General features: G+C 41.4%; 1 protein-coding gene across 2 annotated transcripts in view; it reads right to left on the reverse strand.

Annotated features, from left to right (window-relative positions):
• pde1cb (phosphodiesterase 1C, calmodulin-dependent b) overlaps positions 1 to 21139 on the reverse strand; it is a 49099-nt gene that overhangs the window by 12780 nt on the left and 15180 nt on the right. For both annotated transcript variants that reach the window (XM_056421719.1, XM_056421720.1), the window contains 5 exons: positions 4291 to 4404; positions 3107 to 3289; positions 1644 to 1710; positions 1300 to 1416; positions 625 to 765 (listed from right to left, as the gene is read on the reverse strand). In XM_056421719.1, the coding sequence (XP_056277694.1) occupies positions 625 to 765; positions 1300 to 1416; positions 1644 to 1710; positions 3107 to 3289; positions 4291 to 4404 (622 nt within the window). The remainder of the gene's footprint in view (positions 1 to 624; positions 766 to 1299; positions 1417 to 1643; positions 1711 to 3106; positions 3290 to 4290; positions 4405 to 21139) is intronic.

Below are 21139 nucleotides of genomic sequence, written 5' to 3' on the forward strand. Positions count from 1 at the left end.
AAGAAGCACACCATGTCGACAGCTGTCGCAGCCACCTTATTACGGTGATGAAATATAAACACTGGAAGCGGGGGTGGCCAGCTGGTTGGCTACAGTTGGCTGGTTGGGGACTTTGAACTCGGGCTGCTGAGAGACTAACAATTTTTTCTTTATTTTTTGCAATGAATGCAGCATCAGAAATGCCCTCAAGTAACGCCAGAGGGGAAGCAGTGAAATATAGGTCACCAGAGGAAAAGAGAACAAATGTACAGTTGATGGATAGAAATGAAACGACGTTTCGGCAAGAAGACCAAAAAAACATTTGACTTCAAATGTTGAGACAATGGCCCTAAATAAGTGTCCCATTTTGACAGATAATCTTGAGTGGAGTGGGTTGATGTTCTCAAATCTATCCTGAGAAAGACGGGGACACATTTGCAAAGAAAGAATGAACAAAAAGTGAGCTATCACGAGAAGACTCGCGACAATAAGGCCGCCATACGGCAGCTGACAGAGATGTTCTGAAAGTCATGTGGATGATATGATTATATGGACTCAGCTTTCCTCCTGGGAGCCAAAGCTACACCTGTTCAAATGGCTTCAGTAGGCGTCTAACATGCCGGTGTACAGTGTAGTCCTACTCACCACCATGCCAGTATTGAGCAGCAAGTAGTGTACAGTCTGTGTGACATCAGCAGCGTGCATCAGGTTGTGGTAGGGGTTTTTATGTTTGCTGTATCCCACTTCTAGGGCCTCCACGAACGACACCACCGCAGAGATCGGGATCTGATTGCACACAAAAGAACGAAGACAAATGAGTGCCGGCGGAAAAAAAACAACGAACACTGCAGATAGTAAGAAACTTCTTAAAGCTATGAGAGATTTAAATGATGAGTGCATGCAATTTCAATTCACGCACAGTCCCAGCAGCATCTGAAATTGATGTCGTAAAATCATGGATCGTGAATCATTTAGGCCACTGCAGACTACGATTACATATTCATGTCAGCTTCATTGCCCGTGTCATTTACTCTAAGAGGCTGTCACTTAAAGTGAAGTCTCCTCAGCTCTAAGATGCTGTGGAGAATCAACTCCATCAGTCAAAGATGAGATAGAGTTCTGTATGTCCATCCCCCTTCATGATACAGTGATTGTTGAAACACACGATCAGCACAGTGTGCTGACCTCCATCAAATCAGGCATGGCGAAAGGGAATTGTGAAGGTTATTGTGATCTATACTGAATATTTATAGTTTCATATATATATATATGTATAGATTTATATATATATGTGTGTATGTTCTATCCTTGTGGCTTTACCTTGAATCGGCTAATGAGGTCGTATCTTGTCAGCAACTCGTAGAATATGAATTTGAGTGAGTGATCCCCGCTGGCCTCATTCAGAGCGAACACGTCAAACGACCACGTGTCCACATGCTGCGAGGGGAAGAACATTTTCAAATAATGACAGGTTTTTATGACAGGCTTCTCCTCAAATAATCTATTCATCTCTTCAGGGAGAATTTTTTTCAGGATGAGTGTTGCTGCAAATCTAATTCTTGTAAACAACTCGGGGTATGTTGTCTTGATTACAGCACAGGTGTAGAAAGTTGTAATTTCATATTTGTGAGCTTTCGCTTGGATGTTTGCGCACGTGTTTATACCTTAAGCACAGATATGACGGAAGGCGGGTAGCTGAGTCCCACCATGTTGGAGGTGCGTCGGTACATCCTGTTTGGAGGAGATCAAAACATGAAATGAAGCGTGCTGCTGAGTAGAAAACACCAACGGTTACCACCACGGCCTGGAGGGTTCCCCACCAAGATGAACTATAAACCCTCAAAAAGGTTTTTTTCACAGGCATATTTGTCAAATGTGAAGGATAGCATATAGAATACAATAACGTCATGTAAAGCGGGCCATTTTGTCAGAACAAGACATTTTTCCAAGTTTAAAATGGTGGACACCTCATGCTTCATAAATGTTCCGCCAATTCATTTTCATCCTCCCTTCTCCCCAATCTTTCTTCATTGTAAAAGTCTGAAAACAGACGGCCCTCTGTAAAAAGAAGATTAAGAAAGATTACAGTTTACATGTTTGAGGCTTTCTGATTTGAACGAATGCACATTGCATGATAGTGTGTGATAAAGTCTTGGAGAGGGAGCCGCTTGCAACTCTCTGAATGATGGTGTTTAGCGGGGCTTGCCCAGGCGGTGATGGGCGACTCAGGTGAGTGAGTGGCTGCTCAGAGAATACAAACACATCTCCAACAGACTGGCATGTGAAGAGACCAGACCAGCTGTCATCCCACTCGTGGTGCTCTGTCCTCTCCAGCTTCTCGGCTGCCATTCATTTTAATTTAGTAATGTACAAAGTTTAGAGAGATTTGAGGAATACCCCACATTTCTACATTAGCAATCAACACTAATTTATATTTAAACAATTCCCTCTTTCCCATATCCCTCGCTCGTTCACTTACAGTACTCACCTCTGCCTATAGAATATATGTATTTCATAATATGGATCAGTCAATAACTGACTCAAGAGTGAAGAGTAAATTGACGCTTATGAATCATTGATGGAAATGGACCATTTGGGCATTTATAAAATCCAATACATTGCATTGAGTGAACGTGAGCAGACATAAGAACATGGTTGCATTGGGGTCATTAAGTAGCGTATACATCATCGGACAACCGGGACGCTCTAATGAAATGGCAAAGAGTGAATAAAGTGCACTATGGTCTGCGTCTAACAATTTATTTAAATAGTGATTACTTATTTCTCTTGTATTATTAATTTATTAATCATTTGGTCACTAAAACATTAGAAAAATGTGAAAAAAATGTATTTCTTTTTATTAATAACTTGTTTTATCTTGTCCAACCAACAGTCTTGCAAAATGTCAGTTATGTAAATTCCCTCACGGCGGTCGATTCATTATTCAAGGCCGAACTAAAGATGTTGATAGACCCGCTTTAATTCCGGGCTACACTTAAACAATGATGGAGGTGTGACTTCAGTTGGGGAAGGACGAAGGTGACAATCCATATTCATTATTTAACACTGACGACTCCTGGCTGGTATGTGAATGTGGCTGGGTGCTCGTACGTCACAAACACGTTACCTCTCAACAAAGATGCCAGCCTGGACGGCGTGGACGATGCTGCGGAAGCGAGGCTTCTCTTCACTGCGGCGCAGCATCAGGCCCATCTGCCGGGTGAAGGTGGAGGCCAGCCAATCCCGCACCTCCGAGGGCACCGACTCTGACTGGATGTCACTGAGCTCATCCTCTGTGTCCACCAAGCGTCTGGAAGAAGGGAGAAAGGGGAGGGATGTAAGGTAAAAGATAGAGACACATAGAAAAGAAGCAAAGGAAAGGGAACACAGACATATGCAGGTGCTTCCTAAGATATCCAGCAGAAAACTCAAAATCCCAGCGCTGTCCATTCAATAATATCCCCTCTTATGTAACATTAAAACATCACAGGCCTTTTGCAACCCCATGATGGGGAGTATTTAAATCCAATTGTGTGACATGCTTCTCCACAGCTACCCTGTTGTGTTGACATGTACAGCGGATCAAGAGCAAAGCCTGTTGGTCTCCACCCTCTGAACTAAATACATGGCATAGAGAAAGCATTCACATCACACTCATAATCATGAACGCTGCATCGAGGGTTCATCATCCTTCATCTTGGAGTGGTCCTGCCTTCGCTGGCCCTAATCTGCAGGGATCGAGATGACGAGAGGCTTACATAATTCCATAAGCCAGGTCATATCTCATTTTCTGGACCTGCACTACAACATTGACGTACATTGACCTTGTATATTCCCTAACCGTCACCATATCTTAACTGCGATCATTCCGTGACATTTCCATTTTTCACATTTGACTTTTTTTTTGTCAGTGGAAGAAGTATTTAGGTTGTTTAAATAACGATACTAGTTTAATAAATACTATTGCATTTAGAAGTAGAGCATCCTCTATCTGAAAAATGTGTCATAACTCTAGCTGGAAAGAAATGATGAAGAGTAAAACATGTCCCTCTGAAATGTAGTAGTAAGTAAGTACAGTACCTCAGTAAATTATCTTTTTAATTAGGGTTTCCAAGGTGCCTGTTACACATTTAGTTATACATTTATTTTATCATTCGTCATAATGCCGTGTGATTCAGTAACCAAGCTGAGACACAAAATGGTTCAAATGAAACAAGAATTACAACACAGGATACAGAAGTCTTGTTTAGGTCAGTGCGGCCCTCCTGTTCTCCATAAATGAACCATGTCCAGACTCTGTTGTCGGCTCACCTCGTCTCCTCGATGTAAACAGATTCTAGCACCAGCGCTGCATACTCCAGGTTCTTCTTGAGATCCGTGAGGGAAGCCTCTCCTCTCTCCAGTTGCTTCACCAGACATCGTAATCTAAAACAGAGATTCAATGAACAAATGGGATTACTTCCCTGCCATCGCAACATGATACATTAATGGTCGACTGATATTGGATTAATCCGGTCGGAGTTCCTGGTGTACTGGGCAACATGTTTTGTTTTCTTCTGTGTAAATAAACCTCTTGGGCAAAATATCTTTTGGGGGAAAAATGGAGAAAGGAATATATTTATAAAAATACAATGTGTCACTCTGGGCCAGAAGGTTGCGTTAGGGAGGGACAGATGTTCACATTGTTTTCATACTGTGTTCTCCTTCCAGTGCAGATAAACACTGATATTTACTACATCTGTCTTCATCTGCTAGATTGGCACAAGTATTGCAGGTTGTCATCAGAGAAACTGAACTGTCAACCACAGTTGTAATAAATATCATAAATAATGGCTCCAGAGCTCTGGTTTCATGCATTCTGGCAGTTATGACAAGTCGACATGTCTGCAGACTCTGCGTGGGCTCGTCTGCATGGAATGGCTGTTTCAAATTAAAATAGCTTTAATATCGCAGTTCGACGACGCGGCTTTTCCAAAACATCCATTCCATGTTATGGAGTTGCGTAGCTGGATTAGTGACACCTCTTCTGCCCGTGACTGATTCAAATGATATTATTGTGAGTACAGTAATTCATAAAGACGGTAAAGTGCTTTAGAAAGTGTACACAGCGTTCACGGTGTCAGGGATGTGTACGCAATTACTGACTATGTGTGTGACAGCTTTAACATTCGCAAATATAGACTGATAATCACCAAATATGCCACTTGACTTTATAAAGTGTTGTATGTACAGTTCACTGATTACATCCATACATGATACATTGCACTATCATGAGGAGGTTTGCTAAATGTATTATGTGCTTTATGTTTACCTGGAAAAGACCTGCAAAATTGCAAAAAGTGTAACTCAAGAATCAATCATATCTTCTCTGTGTTATATATTAACACTAATTACATTTCCCCTGTAGATCAATGTGTGTCATGTTATTCCAAATATTCTGCAGCCCTGGAAAAACCCCACCATGAATAGACACTGAAGAGCAAAGCGCCTTAACGTCAATTTCTGCACACTGCAACCTCTTGCAGCGTCCCACCTGCTGCTGTGCTGGAGGTCATGCGCTCCCTTTCACAGTAAATGCCCACAGAGGCGTGTTGTTAAATTATTAAGTAGCAGGGTGGAGAGAGTAGGAGGTTTCAGATCTCATTGATTACATTCCCCGGGCAGCAATTTCCACCAAGTAAACGCTGCAAAAGGTTTCTGTGAAGAAGGTTGGAAAAAACCCTCAATCTAAATATTCATGAATAAGGCTCCATTTATTTGTTTCTTTATGACCACAATTGGGGTTGGGGGGGCTGCTGGATTGTGTGTATAGCAGTTGAAACACCCTCTCATACCAGATAATTATTATTATTATTTTGAATGTCAAATGAAACCCTCAAAAGTAGAGGGATAGCGTTCAATTCATCTCTACATCGATATGCGGAGCTTCAACGGAAACCACTGATATAAATATCAATCTGCAGAGGATCACAGACATCATCCAAACACAATATCTGAGAACAATGAACGTCTCCACAAACGTCCATGGCAAACCGTCGGATATTTGTTGAGATATTTCATTCATTCATTGCCCTCCATGGTGCCACTGTTGCATGACATAAAAAGGCAAACGTGATTGCATGAACAGGATTAATCTGTTCCTTTGAAGAGAACCTTTACAGTTTTGTTCGCTTGTTTTCAGAGGTGAACAAGGGGATCACGCACATGTTCACATTCAGTGTTACTCACCTAAATGTATGTGCGGATCCTTGAGGTCTAACAAATGTCTCAAGTCTATTTCCTTCATCGTAAATATTTGCAGGCTTGATTTTTTTAGTAAATAACATCCAGGGTTGCATCATTCAATTATTATAGAAACAAAAAAAAGGAGAAAAAAAGGAGTGAAGAGGGGGAAAGAGATGCTTTGAGATGTTTCCACTGGGAGAGAAACATAGAGAGTCAGCTGACTATCTTCTTAACTTCAGTTCCCAACGAAACCTGACAAAAAGTCAACACTGAAAGGAGAACAGAGTCGGGGATGGTTGGGATCGGTGTGCGTCTGGGTCGGCCATCACAAGCCGCCAAGCTGCAACAATTACTGATGCACAAAACAGGCAACTGACATTCAGCCACACCCGAGAGTTAGGAGCCACGTGGTTGTGAGCGTAGCAGTGTAGGTTGTCCATGTTTCTGTGAATACGTGTTACAACTCCTCATGACTAAAGCCCAGTTCCTGTGTCTTGCCCGTTAGTCCCAAAGTTAGCAACAACTCCAGTTGATGTTCACTTCAGGTGGGCTGACCATTAGGGCGGAGCAGCCATTCTCCTGACAAGCACATCCTCTGAGCTTTGTGTCAACTCATAAAAAAACTAAATGTAATATTTGTTTTAACCGTTTGACTGATAGCATCAATTGGTCCACATTGGTATTGCTGCTTTACGGTCAAAGGGTTAATTTGTAGCTCTGCGCAGGAAAATAAACAAAAAAGGGACAGGTTTACAAACAAAACCAAAACATCCAGCAACGATAAATCTAAAACCTCTTTGCTATTTTAAGAATCATAAGGAAGTGAATGGATAAGAAGAGTAAGCTGCATCTCTGAAACACAGGGCATGCCACTAATGACGGTTATTAAGAGCAGCTGTGTGCCAGTGAGCTTCCTTTGCTAATACACTCGCATAAGAAATGCCCTCCCTCAACAAAGCTCCTTCTCATCTATAATCACCAATCATCACCAATGTTGACATTTGACCAGTTGGTCATTCGCTATGACTTAACCGCCTGGTGGTGCTTGCACACTGTGTTTACTTGGAAAGCCCATGTTGTACGACAGTGAGTGCTTCTGTAAAAAAGGCGTGTTGCTTTGGTTTGGTTAACAATAAACTAAACTGAATGTATTATACATTTTTGCTTAATTTAATTTCTTAGATGTGGAGCATCCGGGAGGGCTTTCTAGTGAGAATTAATGTTGTTTCAAAGTGATGAGATAAAGGCAGAAACCATTTTGAGAGAGAACGATCTGTTTCCTCACGTCCCTAAAATAGCATTTTTTTACCTCACTTTTTAAATTTAGTTTTCAACAACATAACCATATGTATTTTCATTCAGTCATTTTCAGTTGTATGTCTTGGTACACATGGTATTCAGGTACAGTGTACAGTACACCACATAAAGAACAATTAGTGACGATTAGTTTAAACTAGAACGGGCACTCGGTAGAGCGCATACCTTCGCCGCAGGCACTTTTTTGGTACCTTTTCATGACCTTGACCTTGACCTTTGACCAGATCGATCCCAAAATCTAATCAAATGGTCCCCGGATAATAACCAATCATCCCAACGAGTTTCATGCAATTCGGTTTAATACTTTTTGAGTTATGCGAATAACATACAAATAAATAAATACGCAGCGAACAAAACATAACCTTCCGCATTCTCAGAATGCGAAGGTAACCAGTGAAAAGGCAAAAGGTTGGTGATGCAACAGCCATGTGATTTGCTATGGCTTCACACAGTGAACACATTGTCTCAATTCATTTCATTATCTACTTCTCACTCTCCATTTAAGTGCTTTATGGAAAGTTAAAGTGAACCTACTTTCTGTTGGTGTTTTCCAACATTTATACAGCACACAAGTTACAAGCCGAGCAAAGCAGAAACCAAAATCTTATGAATTCCCTCGAACCGAGTATCACGCGAAGGTTAAACACAGAGGCTGCGTATTCGCCTGAAATCTACAATCATCTCCACACATTCATCCTGAAGAATCAAGAGTGGCATATCTACTGCACACGCCCTCTGAGTTATATTTCGTCTTTGCTCAGCGCTTCTCAGACTGATGTGCTGTCTCTAGTTTGAAAGCTCCATGTCTTACACACAGCTAGTTATGGTCACTGGATAGGGACAGCTGTTAAAGCTTGATGTTCTGATATCATGGTGTTGAAGCCCACCTAAAAATTGCATGTATGTGAGATATTAAGGTTAAGTGTGCACATTCAATATGTCCTCACAGACCTTTGGTCTTTATATGTGACCAGTAAGTGGTCTAACAGTGAGTCTCTCCTGACTGGAAAGGGTACCAGGACAATTTGCTCAAAGGTGTTTTAGGTCAGAGTAACTGGACTTTTTAGGTGGGGATCCTGCATTTATGAGTGGAAAAGCAATATTTTTGCTTTTAGCAGAGTATAAACAAAATATGTACTCAAGAGTACTGCTGAATATTGCTTTTTATTTCAGGGATCTCAGCTGGCATTGGGCACAGGCAGACCATTGACGCTCACATCCACATCTATACATGTTGATAGTATATTTAATATATCCAATAGAGTATTTTACATTTTGAGTTCCCAACTTACTTTCCTTTGAACTGTGGGAGAAAGCCGGAGAACCCAGAAAAAAACCTGTCTAACTCCGCGCGGGAGGCCCGTCTGGTCCCTCTTGCTGTGGCGAGGTGCTCGCCACCACACTGAGCAGCCCTGTTATTATTCATTATATTCATAATAATAATAATTGTGATTATTATGATTATGATTATAATTTGTATTATTATAGGAAACAATTATCATCAGCTACAATCGTGTCGTACCCCCTAACCACCCCCAAAGTAAATCATTTATCCATAATATCGTCACTAAATTCACAAATTCCAGTGGCCAAGGTGAAGCAGGCAGAGAAACAGCTCCAGCTGTCTGCGGCTATATCTGAAGAATGGAGATGTATTTGTTTTCCCTCAGGGAGGGTGAGTCGGGAGCACAGACAGAAGATTAGAGTAGGTATTCAGCATCTCCTTTATTCTCATTTCCGCCAGTTCTTTAGCCTCAACTGAACTGCTCAGAAAGGAGGAAGGAAACACACGAGTGAAAGGACTAGTGCCGAACAAGCCGGTGCAATTCATTCTGACCCAACTCATGGCTCATCTCTGCTTTGAGAAACAGACACGGTGAGAACCTATTTCCCGTGCAGCAGAAAGGGCGTAGAATGGATGGAGCTGGTGGAGCAGAGAACACTGCCAGGATGCAAAAAGTGGTCGCCATCTGTGTCCTAATGACATTCTAGCGTAGACGGTGTGTAATCATTGGCCCGGGGTCAATGTAATCACCCGGGAAGATAAGCGTGCTTTCAGGGAACACACACAGGTTTTCAGGCCGATAAGCGGAAAAAGACCTGTAAAAACATAACGAGCGAGTTAAGCCTGGAACCACGGAGGCTGCAGCTTCCACCGTGATTTACGACTGCAGCTGAGAAGAGGTTCATCTGTAATATGGAGTCCTGGGATGTCTGCATTTTAGCAAGACAGTTGGGGGAGGCCCGGGGTCTGAGTCATGGTTTAATCTGGAGTTGGCCTCTGATCAACAGAAAACAGCTCAGTGTTGAACTTCTTTTCTGTTGTGAACAATCAATTCAACCCCACTTAACTTATTGGATTTCCTCTACATCCAGGAATGGCTTGCTGTTGGAAGATTAGTTCTACTATGATAGAAACAGAATTTTAAAAAAAAACGTATTTCTGCATTAAATTATTTTTGAAGGACAATAAGAACAACCAGATGGAGCCAAATTGAATTTGCATTTACATGCGTAGCAGTTGTTTCGATACTATCAGTCCTATAGTAGACATTATTAATTTGTAAGAAAAAAAAAACACAAAAAAACATAATAAGCAATGAGCACTAAATAAAAAGAGAGAAATAATCAATTCCCTGGATCAAAATCTTTTGTTTATACTGTAGATCCAGGATATACCTGTTACAGAAACCCACAAGCTATTATAAGATACCATGCAGTATTTTTTTTCTGTCATCAAAGAAATTAGCAATGACGTAATACACGATTCACTTAAAACAGGTGATGGACGAGAACAAGAAACTGGAGGAGCTCGGTCTGAAAATATTAAAAAGAGGAGAGACTTCTTGTTTAGCAAGAAGGAGACTGACGAGAGACGGACAGAGTTACAGAAAATGAAAAGCAAAATGTAGGAGAAGAAGAAGAAGAAGAAGAAGAAGAAGAAGAAGAAATAGAAGAAGAAGATAGCAAGGCAAGAGAAGGAAAAGGCTTGAAAAAGAAAGAAAAATTAGGAGATAGTAGAGAAAGAAAAGGAGGAGAAGAAAAAATATGTTTGAGCTGCCTGCCCCTCTAGCCTAAACCCTTCCTCCCTAAACCCACCTCCATCACCCTCTACCTCTTCACCCACTCATGATCACTGACCAGAACTGCAAATATGTAAAACAATAAAAATAAAAATGGCAATGTGACTGCCTCGCATGCACATGAACATAAAGCCATGCTGAGTCAAAGTAGTGAGACTTAAGAGGTCAGAGGTCAACTGGGTCTGAACCTCCGGCTCTGGGAGAGCGGTGGATCCTCAGGGACGTCAGAATGACTGCATGTCCAACCTGCTTCACCTCATCTTTACTAGTGAACACACACACACACACACACAAAATAAAGAGAAAAACCACACAGATATACTAAATTAACCAAAATGACAGTTGTCTGGTTACTAAATGTCTCAAAATGTGCAGAAAATGAACAACATCGCTTCAGATCATTTTTCTTCAAACAATAAAGCGTGTGTGTGTGTTTGTGTTTTAGTGTGTGTGTGTGTGTGTGTGTGTGGTTGTCACCTAATGTTGAACCAATTTCTGTACGGTCTTCAATCTCAGCTTTTTGATGACTTTGTGACGGCCGTATTGAAGTGAAACTCTGTTGTCGTGATTGCTGATGCATTCTAATCTGTGGCTGATGTTGGTGCAGATGACGGATGGCACTTTAATGCAGCGTCGGTGGAGTTTTACTCACTGCAATATTTCTGGCCATGAAGTTCCAACATATTTAAAAACCATTTACTTCTTGCTGTCATTTGGAACCCAGAATGTTAAAAAAAAACTGCTTCGCGCAGTTTACGAAGTGGGTGTTTTCAGAGGAGTGAGATTTGTACTCATAAATATGCATGAGATATATGCGTGTCAGCAGCATTAAGAGTGTGAGAGTGAACAGCACAATCACTTTTTCAGCAATATGACCCATCTTAACAACATCTAAAGAATGAAACAGGAAAACAATCATCTGTTCATGTGTCCGTGGTCACATCAGCGTGGACATGGAGAAATAAGCCGCTCAAGAAAAAGAGCAGCAAATTCCAGCCTGCACATAAAGTGACTCAATGAGAGGCGATGGACCATTTGGCACCCGAAGAGGGTGTGTGTTTGATTTAGCAGCAGCCAAGTCATCACCTTAAAAGGTTGAGCGTTCATCTGCCATATGGGCTTTTAGTGTCCTGCTTTACTCTGAAGTAAGGCTTCATGAATTTGTATTGCAACCCTAGAATGTTAATTCAAGTGCAGTCTCTGATATCCAGATATGGTTAACTTCACAGTGGATGATCAAAATGGAGACTGTATTTATCCCAAAAATAAACTGATATTTTCATGCCTCATCAAATTTATGATTTTTGTTAGTCGTTTTGATATTTTGTCCGTCATCAAATGGATTTTTTCACGTGTCGTCAATTTATGTTTTCAGGTGTGTCGTTAAATTGTGTGATATGATATTTTTTCAAAACATCGTTGTGGTCCGAGAAAATTAGTTTTTGACAAAAGATCAGAGAGTCTAACGAACATAACAGGAAGGGGTGGAAGTGTACAGCTGTACGTGTCTTCATGAGAAAGTGCTAATTAATTTGTGTTGCGTACAGAAGAATCAACAAAAGCCTTTTCTAAATCCAAACTACATTTCCTTTTTAATCCCAGGAAGCAATTTGGAAGTCATTTGTGAATAATAAAACAAAGCCAAAAGCTGAACTCAGTGAACTCACAAGCAGCATTACAACGTCAAGCTTTGTGAGCCTCGATGTGAGTCAGCAGGATCCGGTCCTCACGAGACACAACACACACCAACACACTGCTGCCACCACTGAGCAGCATTTTTCACCTGCTTGGAAACTTTAAGGATTTAAAAAAATGTATCTCACCTAATGCGTGAATAAGAAATTATCCTATATGATTTGGACACATGGTTCAGGTGATTCACTCAATGCAAGCGGCTAATCTTATAATTATTAGGAAATGAAGGTTGCAGTGAACCCTGAGTCCATGAAGTTATGTTAATATATTATTAATTATTATTACCAGATGTGTATCAATTGTAAAAATGAAGGAATGATCAAAGCTCACACATTGTAGAATGGTGGTTTGGTTTAAGTGAATCAAATGGTACTTTGGTTAAGGTTATAAAGAGAGGTTGGTATCAGTTCAATTCTAATATTAAAGAATTCTAATATTGTGCTTCAAATCCATTTTGACTTTTTTCAATATTTAACCAAGGCCATGATCTTTCTCAAACTTTAACCAAGTGCCTAAAAACAAACATAAAACATATTTCAACTTTACTTGCTATGAGCAAATAATAATTAGCAAAAGTGTCGAGAAAAAGTATTACCATTTGAAATTTTTCTTCAACGCTCAAAATTAATGATATATCAAATTAATGATATATATATATATATATCATATATCATATATATATATATATTTTAAAAAAATAAAAAAAGGAGTTCAGTCATTTCCAGGGTTAACTGTATACATACAATAGACAAGTGACATCTTGGGTTGGGGCGTTAAGGCATTACGTTATGACAAGATATTTAGAGATTCTGCAGTATGATTTACAAAAGTGTCATAAACACAGAGCCTCTGGTCTCTGTGATGGTGTATTGATGTGCAGTTATGGCAGCTGAACTCAAGAGAGACGGCCCATGAGTGTTTGGGTCTTCTCCAAACCATAAAAGCAGTTGATAGCCACATGATTTTTTTCAGCTGCCAATCTGCCACCAGCACCGGCACGTCGTCTCCGTTCAGCTCGCCGACGCGTTGAGTGCTCGTAGCATCAGCGAGTGTACAGTTTTGAATTGTCGGTGAATAAATACAATACATAAAGTGTGACTGCACATCATATTGTTGTATTGTTGTCACCGTTTACAAAATCAAGTATGTGTCTTTTCCTTTTTCCAGGGTGAAATCTGCACAAATATAATCACTGTGAAAAAACCGAGTCCCCGAACGTACGTGAAACCTAAAGAAGGCAGACGTGGCCCATTAATGCTGGGACCACACCATTAATTAGCAGAAGAGGAGAGATGGGTAGCCGGGGAGAGGAGGTCAAATAGAACCCAACAGAGTTACAGTAGAAAATTGCGAGCGCACTGGATTGGAGCGTCGCGTAATTAGGGATTTAATGGCCTCACTAATGACTTTACTATTGTCTGCCTTTTATTTTAAAGTGTTTTGATCAACACATTATAGAAAAGGAAAGTTGTTTTAAATGTGCTGTGATCTGTAATGCATCGTTTCACATCACAGTCACACAGGAGTGCCAGAGACACAAACATGTGTGCCATGCTGAGTGGACCCTTTATTCAATAAAATAATGCAATATGATTCATTCAATAAACAGCATTCCAACTTAGAATAACCACCAATATGCAAAAAAAAAGATTTACTTTAAAAAGACACACAATTGTCGAACGTCAGCGTTGTGATGACGAGGTGTATTTTGCAGAGTTTGAGGTCAGTATCCACAACTGAATGAAGCCGGCATCACGGTGCAATGACTGCTTTGACATATATTATTACATAATGAATAATTATCTACTGTAAACATGTTTCTAGTCTGCTGTCAACCTTGTGGCTACCTATAATATCTAATATACCCCACACATGTGTGCTATACTAGAAATAAGTGAGCAGTGATGTAGAAGTGAAGCACATGTTGTATATGTGTGTGTGAAGTGTCTACCTCCTTCTGTTTCATGGATTGAGGAGGTCTGGATCGTGGTCCATGTCTACTACGAATTATTCATACATTCTGTCATACTCATTGAATGTGTTTATGTAACTCTGTCACGCTTCCTTCTGGTCACATGACATCTATTGCTTCTGTCCATCCAGGGAGAGGGATCCTCCTCGGTTGCTCTCCTGAAGAGCTCTTTTTTATAAGAAAATGTTTTCCTTTTTCTTGGGAGTTTTTCCTGATCCGATGTGAGGTCAAAGGTCAGGGGTGTCGTATGTGTTCAGATTGTAAAGCCCTCTGAGGCAACTTCGTAATTTGTGATATGGGGCTATATAAAATAAACTGAATTGAAGTCGAGAAAAAACACAAGTCTTTTTATATGCAACACATTTCATACGACATTAACTTTTTTCTCCTGCAGGAAGAGCAGAGAATATAACATCTGTAATCACCACTGTGACGCACAGTTTATATTTGCATAAATAGCTGGAAATATTACATTACATTACATTACATGTCATTTCAACCTAGAGTACAAACTAAGAACAACAAGAATACAGGAAGTAACATTTTAATCTGTGTTTTAATCCAGCACCACTGAGGAGCCAGGACAGCAAACAGCAGGAGGCACAAGTCGATTGGCTGTTGCGTGTGACCATATCCCGGATGTAGACGGGCCCGATCCCAGCCACCGTAACCAGTGGAGCGGAGGAGCGGAGTGGTGTGGGTGGGAGGCTGAAGACCAGTCGAGCTGCTGCATTCTGGATGAGCTGCAACCAGCCAGGAGGGAGTTGCAGTAGTCGAGGCGTGAAATGACCAGAGCCTGGATCAGAACCTCGCCTTCTGAGTAAGAAGACTGATGTTGTGCAGCATGTACCGGTTGATCTTCAGGTGGTGAGCAGACATCCACTGCGAGATGTCCGTCAGACAGGCTGAGGAACCCCAGTAGTGAGAGGACAAGGATCAGACACAGATCCTCTCCAAGTTAGATCCCCAGGTCCTGAAGAGAAGAGATCAGGATCTCAGACTGGTGAGAGATAGGAGGACACTTGGCTCAAGATAGCTCGCTCCAGAGTTTTGTAATAAGATGGGTGAGGAAGGTCAGAAGGTCAAGCTAAGAACTTGATTGGGAGACAAGGGGTGAGGTGATAGAAGATGGATTTGTAAAGGAGGGGGGATCAAGGAGGTTGGAAAAGATAGAGAAGAGTTTTGGGGTTAGAGAAGGAAGACTGAATTTTGGTCAGGTAGAACGAGCTTTTGGCTGCAGAGATAGAGGAAGAGAAGGAGGAGAGGAGAGATTGATAAAGGACAAAGAGAATCAAGAGATGAAGACAGGGAAGAGAGGAGAGGAAGCAGTCAGTTGAGGGAGAGCAGATAGGACAGAGGAGGCAAGAGAGGAGGGACAGAAGTGGTCAGAGACATGGAGAGGAGTCACAGTGAGGTTTGTCTTTGTCCTCTATTCAAATGACACTCAATAGAAACCAGGTGAACAGGACAGACTAACAATCTAGCAGCTTTAATCAACAAATACAACAGTAACTTTAGCAGATAAAACTAGTTTAAAGAAGATACTTAGCAGGATCCGAAACCAGGTGACGATCGTCCAATCAGTGAAGATTCACTCTACCAAAACAACTCCTTAAAACAGGACAGACTAACAATCTAGCAGCTTTAATCAACAAATACAACAGTAACTTTAGCAGATAAAACTAGTTTAAAGAAGATACTTAGCAGGATCCAAGTAGTCAGTACTGCAGCACCCAGATAATGTTTCTGTTATTGTCTCTGTGAGACTTGATTAGCAGAGCCAGCTGAGTGAAGCAGCTCAATCAAATATCCAACACACTCTCACACAGGGAGTCAAGTGTGTTGGTCTTTGGTGTGTAATCAGTGGCCTGACGCGAAACAACCCAACGGCACTCATTGACCTCACCGAGTTACAAATTTAAAAAATCCACATGAGGAGATTATTTTTTTAAAGCACAGTAATGGAACATGCCCTATGCTTCTCCTTTCCACTTTATCTACAGTATGACACTATTGGTCTTGCACCATGTGTGTCAGTATTGTCCACTCTGAAGAGACGAGACAGTACCGAGTGTCAAACACCAACAAGTAAACACCACAGCATCTCTAATCTCACGTACACATCCACAACTTGATTTCTCTCCAGCGACCATCACGACGGCGCTGGAAGAATAATCCCCAACGCTCTGCGGGGAACGAGTTATATGTTATATAACCCCAGAGATAAACAAAACACGCATCTATGGCCAGCGCAGGTCTATAGGAGACAATGGCGGAGACAAACTGCCCGTGAACATGAGTGTGACAATATGTCTGAGACGGTGAATGTTTTACGACCCCAAGGTTTTAATTAGCCGACGGGAATTTAATTTAAAAATGAAAAAGGTTAAAGATGCATTTCCCAGAGATATGGATACAATTTATGTATCTACAAAATGTGGGTTGTAATTAAGAGAGGAGAGAGATAAGAGGTTGATTGTGAGATAGAAACATGCTTTTAGATGAGTTATATTTTTCAAATGGCTGAATAATTCACATTGGGAAACAGGTTAACTTGAAACATTTTATTTAATTGTATATTTATTTTTGTTTTGTTATTTGTTGGCCAACCCAAAAGTTAGCTTAGCACTGGTTCCCTGGAACGAAACGCCAAGGGGACTTTTTACTTTGGGGATTTGGGATAATTGCAGAAAAGGTTTACGGCATACGCAACTTTATGATATTTAAACATTTTGCTCAGCAAGATAATCTTCAACCCCAATTTTTCGAAAAAGAAATAAAAACCTGATGTCAGGCTATAAACGAACGACGTCACGGTTGCATTAGCGTGAGTTTACATCACAAGGGTGTAAAGGCCCACATCTCATCTAATAATCAGGTGAGACATATTGATGAATCCATGATTATGCAGGACACACAGTTTCAACAGAGCTGAGCTGCTGCACTGCTTTGTTGAGTCAAATCTAAATGCAAACTCCAGAGGACCTTCAATTTTGGAAAATGGTGCTCTCAAATGTTTTGTATTATGCAAACTGGTTCTCCTACGTGGTTGATCAATGATGTTTGGCCGTGTTTTGTCGGTTCATTCCGTGGCCTCCATGTCTCTAATTCATAACAAGGTCATTACATGCCAGTAATTGACTAACAACACTATAATAAGGTAAAACCAGACTTGAATGTCAGATGAGTCACAGAGGCTAGAGATTAAAGGAACTGCTTGTGTTTCTGTTAGCCACAGACACACACACACACACACACACATGTACTGACACTCACACACAGTTGAACCTGCATGCAGTGGTAGAGTTTGCCAAAGCAATGTTGCAAGTGTCTGTCCACTGCTTCAAATCCTTGTAAATTGTCTTCACAGATCACAAATGGAAAAGTGGTTCCTCAACACCAAACTAACCCCCAGTTGCCTCATCACTGCTGCTCATTGGCCAACAGTAAAACAAGATAAACTCCAGGCAGCGACCAAAAGTCCAATAATGTTAAGTAAAGTGTTGCTGAAGACTTGTACTTGTTGAACCCAGAACTAAAAGGCACACAATTACAAAATACTCCCATTCTACAATTAGATCTAATGTGCAACACATTACATTTCTGAATGAGATCCACCTGCAACACTGGTCTCATCATCAGATGTTATTTTTAGGGTTCTTTCCTTCACGGATGAGCTCGCACCACAACGGATGCAGCAACAGGTGTCGTCATTGCCACCGTGGACCGCCCCCAACCGGACGGGCTCAAGCGAGTTCAGCCAAATCAAATCGCTGAACAACAACAACCGATCACACTGGCAACTGCCATGTGTACAAAAGTTATCTCGCGCTGTGGAAAGTAAAGATGAATAAAAATAAAAGAATAATTGCAAATTGATGACTTTGAAGACTGGGGTGAATCAGGTGAAGTAGCAGCAGGAACTGAACAAAGCCATCGCACAAGCATCGATGGAGGAGGGCGGGCCGCGGTGCGAGCAGACAACAGGGAAAAGAGGTTGTTTATTGATAAGTATTTGTTCACGTCAGTCATTTCCTCAGCTGATCGTAGATTAGGTGAAATTAAATTAGACTCTTCACTTCACCAAAGCTCTGTTTCAGTAGCAAGTAGTAGTGGCATTATGCAAAAGTTTACATGTGAAAATGGAGTACACAATGATTCATGAAATATGTCCATATATCTATTTTTTTGTTGTAGATTCATGATGATTGAATCACACTGCTGTTTTTAGCAAACGATTATGATAATGAATGAGGAGGAATAATGATTGCACTCGATGTGGTGTGACAGGGACGACTCCCGAAAGCAGGGAAGGTACGTCTTGGAAGAAAATAGAAGATATCTTTAGAAATACTGCAAAAGAGTGGACCCCCTTCCTGGATCTCTGCAGGCATTCCTCAACATGCCATCTCAACACTTTGACCACATTTGGTAGCGGGTCATTTTATTTGAATTGGACGTTTACCGTTCTAATTGGACTCCCTGTTGTTCTTGTCTTCCATGCGTTGTGGGCACATCCTGATCCTCCCACATCTCTGTTTCTGATGACCTCATCACGCTCTGTTTGTCCTGAGGGAACCCTTCACCTCTGAGGGAACCCTTCCTCCTCTGCTGCTCTCCCGTGTGATACATCATTTCACTCGGGACAGTAAGCTCCGTCAAATCTCTCAGCTATTGGCCAAATCACTGCAGCTCAAGACTTGCTCTTTTTTTAGGCTGTCTGGGGCCCGAGGCAGTGTCTCCTCCTCTTCCTCCTCCTCCTCTGCCCGGATTCTCATGCTAAACTCCTGGGCGAACGTATTTATCTCTTCCAAGAGGACCTTGTTTGTGTCCACCGTGAACAGACATCTGACTATATTCAGGGAGCATGCTCTGAAGGCATTACGGTGGAAGTCACTGACCTCTTTCTGAGGTTCCTTTTTGTCGGCATTATTATGGTGGTGCGAGGGTTTCATTGTGTGTGTGGGGGGGGGGGGGGGGGGCATTTCAGAGGCTCCACTGAGTTCATGGCTTGGCAGAGGGACTCAAAAAACCTCCAGGGCAATCGTAACAACTACTTCCTCGACAGTGCACATACAAACACACACTTCTGGTGAGGGCGAGTGTCTCAGTTTAGAAGTCTTTTTTTCTGTTGTTAATATATGCTGTGTTTCTTTATTTTCTCGCCTTCACACTAAGAAAAGATGACTGTGTTTTGCAATCAAAGACATCGGAACAAGACGTAATCCCAATTCATCTCACAAAAGATATTCAGTGTCGCTCTCACTTTATCCTCTGTTCCTCCCCAGTCCTCTCCTCAGCTTTCACTTCCCAGGCTCGCAGCATTACAATTGTATTAAGAATCCTAAAATAATATTACATAATAATACACACAAAATGACTGAGGCAGGTACATCTGATTTTGTGGCGATTAAAATGCTCCTCAAGGAATCTACACAGCATCCAGACATGTGTCCTATGTAGCAACAGGAGACAAGAAGCTTATAAAACAGAAGCATCCCAGATAAACTACACCTGGCAACTCTGCAGGTGTTCTTGACTAATGAGGGCTTTTCAATGCAGCCCATACACGATAATTATGTTCAGTAATGTGGTCGGACTGTAACACTATCAAAAGCGCAGAGTGAGCTTGGAAGGTGTTATTTGGACATGCATTATGGGAAATGTACACATTTAATGCATTCCAAGACGTCCACATAGCAACAACCACAGCAGAAGAAGACATGAGCTGCAACACAATGCAAGAAGGTTTAACATGTAGTGGGAACCCAGGGAGGGTTCAACTGGGGGAAATGTGGAACGATGATGGAGCGGGACGATCGACTCCGACTGCTCTTTTATGGGTTATTACCTTCGCATTGAAAATGCCGGAAGGTAATGTTTTGATCGCCGTGTATTTATTTATTTATTTGTATGCGTGTTATTCGCAAAACTCAAAAAGTATTGAACCGAATCGCATGAAATTTGGTGGGATGATTGTTTATTATCCGGGGACCAGTTGATTAGATTTTGGGATCGATCGGGTCAAAGGTCAAGGTCAAAGGTCATGAACAGGTCAAATCTTCTTGAATCACATGGAATTTGGTGGGATGATTGGTTATTATCCGGGGACCATTTGATTAGATTTTGGGATCAATCGGGTCAAAGGTCAAGGTCAAGGTCATGGAAAGGTCAACATCTTTTTTTTACCATAGCACGATACATATTTGTCCAATTGGCATGCAACTAATGCCAAAATGTTCATAATTCAATGCCCAATCTTGTGATATGCGAAGGTATGCGCTCTACCGAGTGCCCATTCTAGTTTAAGTATGTGTTTCATCTCGGTGGGAAAGACCCATAAACCCTGAGAAATTCAGATGTGAAGGTTATTGATAGATACGCAGGGGGGTTGAGGATTACGTAACCTTATATTGTACTTAAGATAAAGGTAATCACATCCCTGAAGCAAAAACAACATGGCGTAGGTGACTTGTGGATGGACACGCAGATAGGAGGAGCGTTAGAGAACACAGAGCTTTCAATGAGATGATCTGTTTGATTCCAAGCCAGAACATAACAACGCGGGTAAAATGCTCTGAGTCCATCAGCGGTTCGTACGACAGTAATCCAGACATCGTGATCGTCGACTATGGCTGAGTGTGTGTCATTGAGTTGAGGAGAACAGGTGTCGCAACCAAAGGCTGTGTCCCGAACACGGTGCCCTATCCCCTTAAGCTGAATCAGATATGTTCATTATATTATTCGGGTTTATTCTAAAACACAAAGAGGACGAGAGAAGGAGATACAAATATATAGAGGAGGGGGCATGATAACACAGCTATCTCTGTCCTTGTCTCACACACACACACACACACACACACACACA

The sequence above is a fragment of the Pseudoliparis swirei genome, chromosome 8 (assembly GCF_029220125.1).
Source record: "Pseudoliparis swirei isolate HS2019 ecotype Mariana Trench chromosome 8, NWPU_hadal_v1, whole genome shotgun sequence".
Classification (NCBI taxonomy): Eukaryota; Metazoa; Chordata; class Actinopteri; order Perciformes; family Liparidae; genus Pseudoliparis; species Pseudoliparis swirei.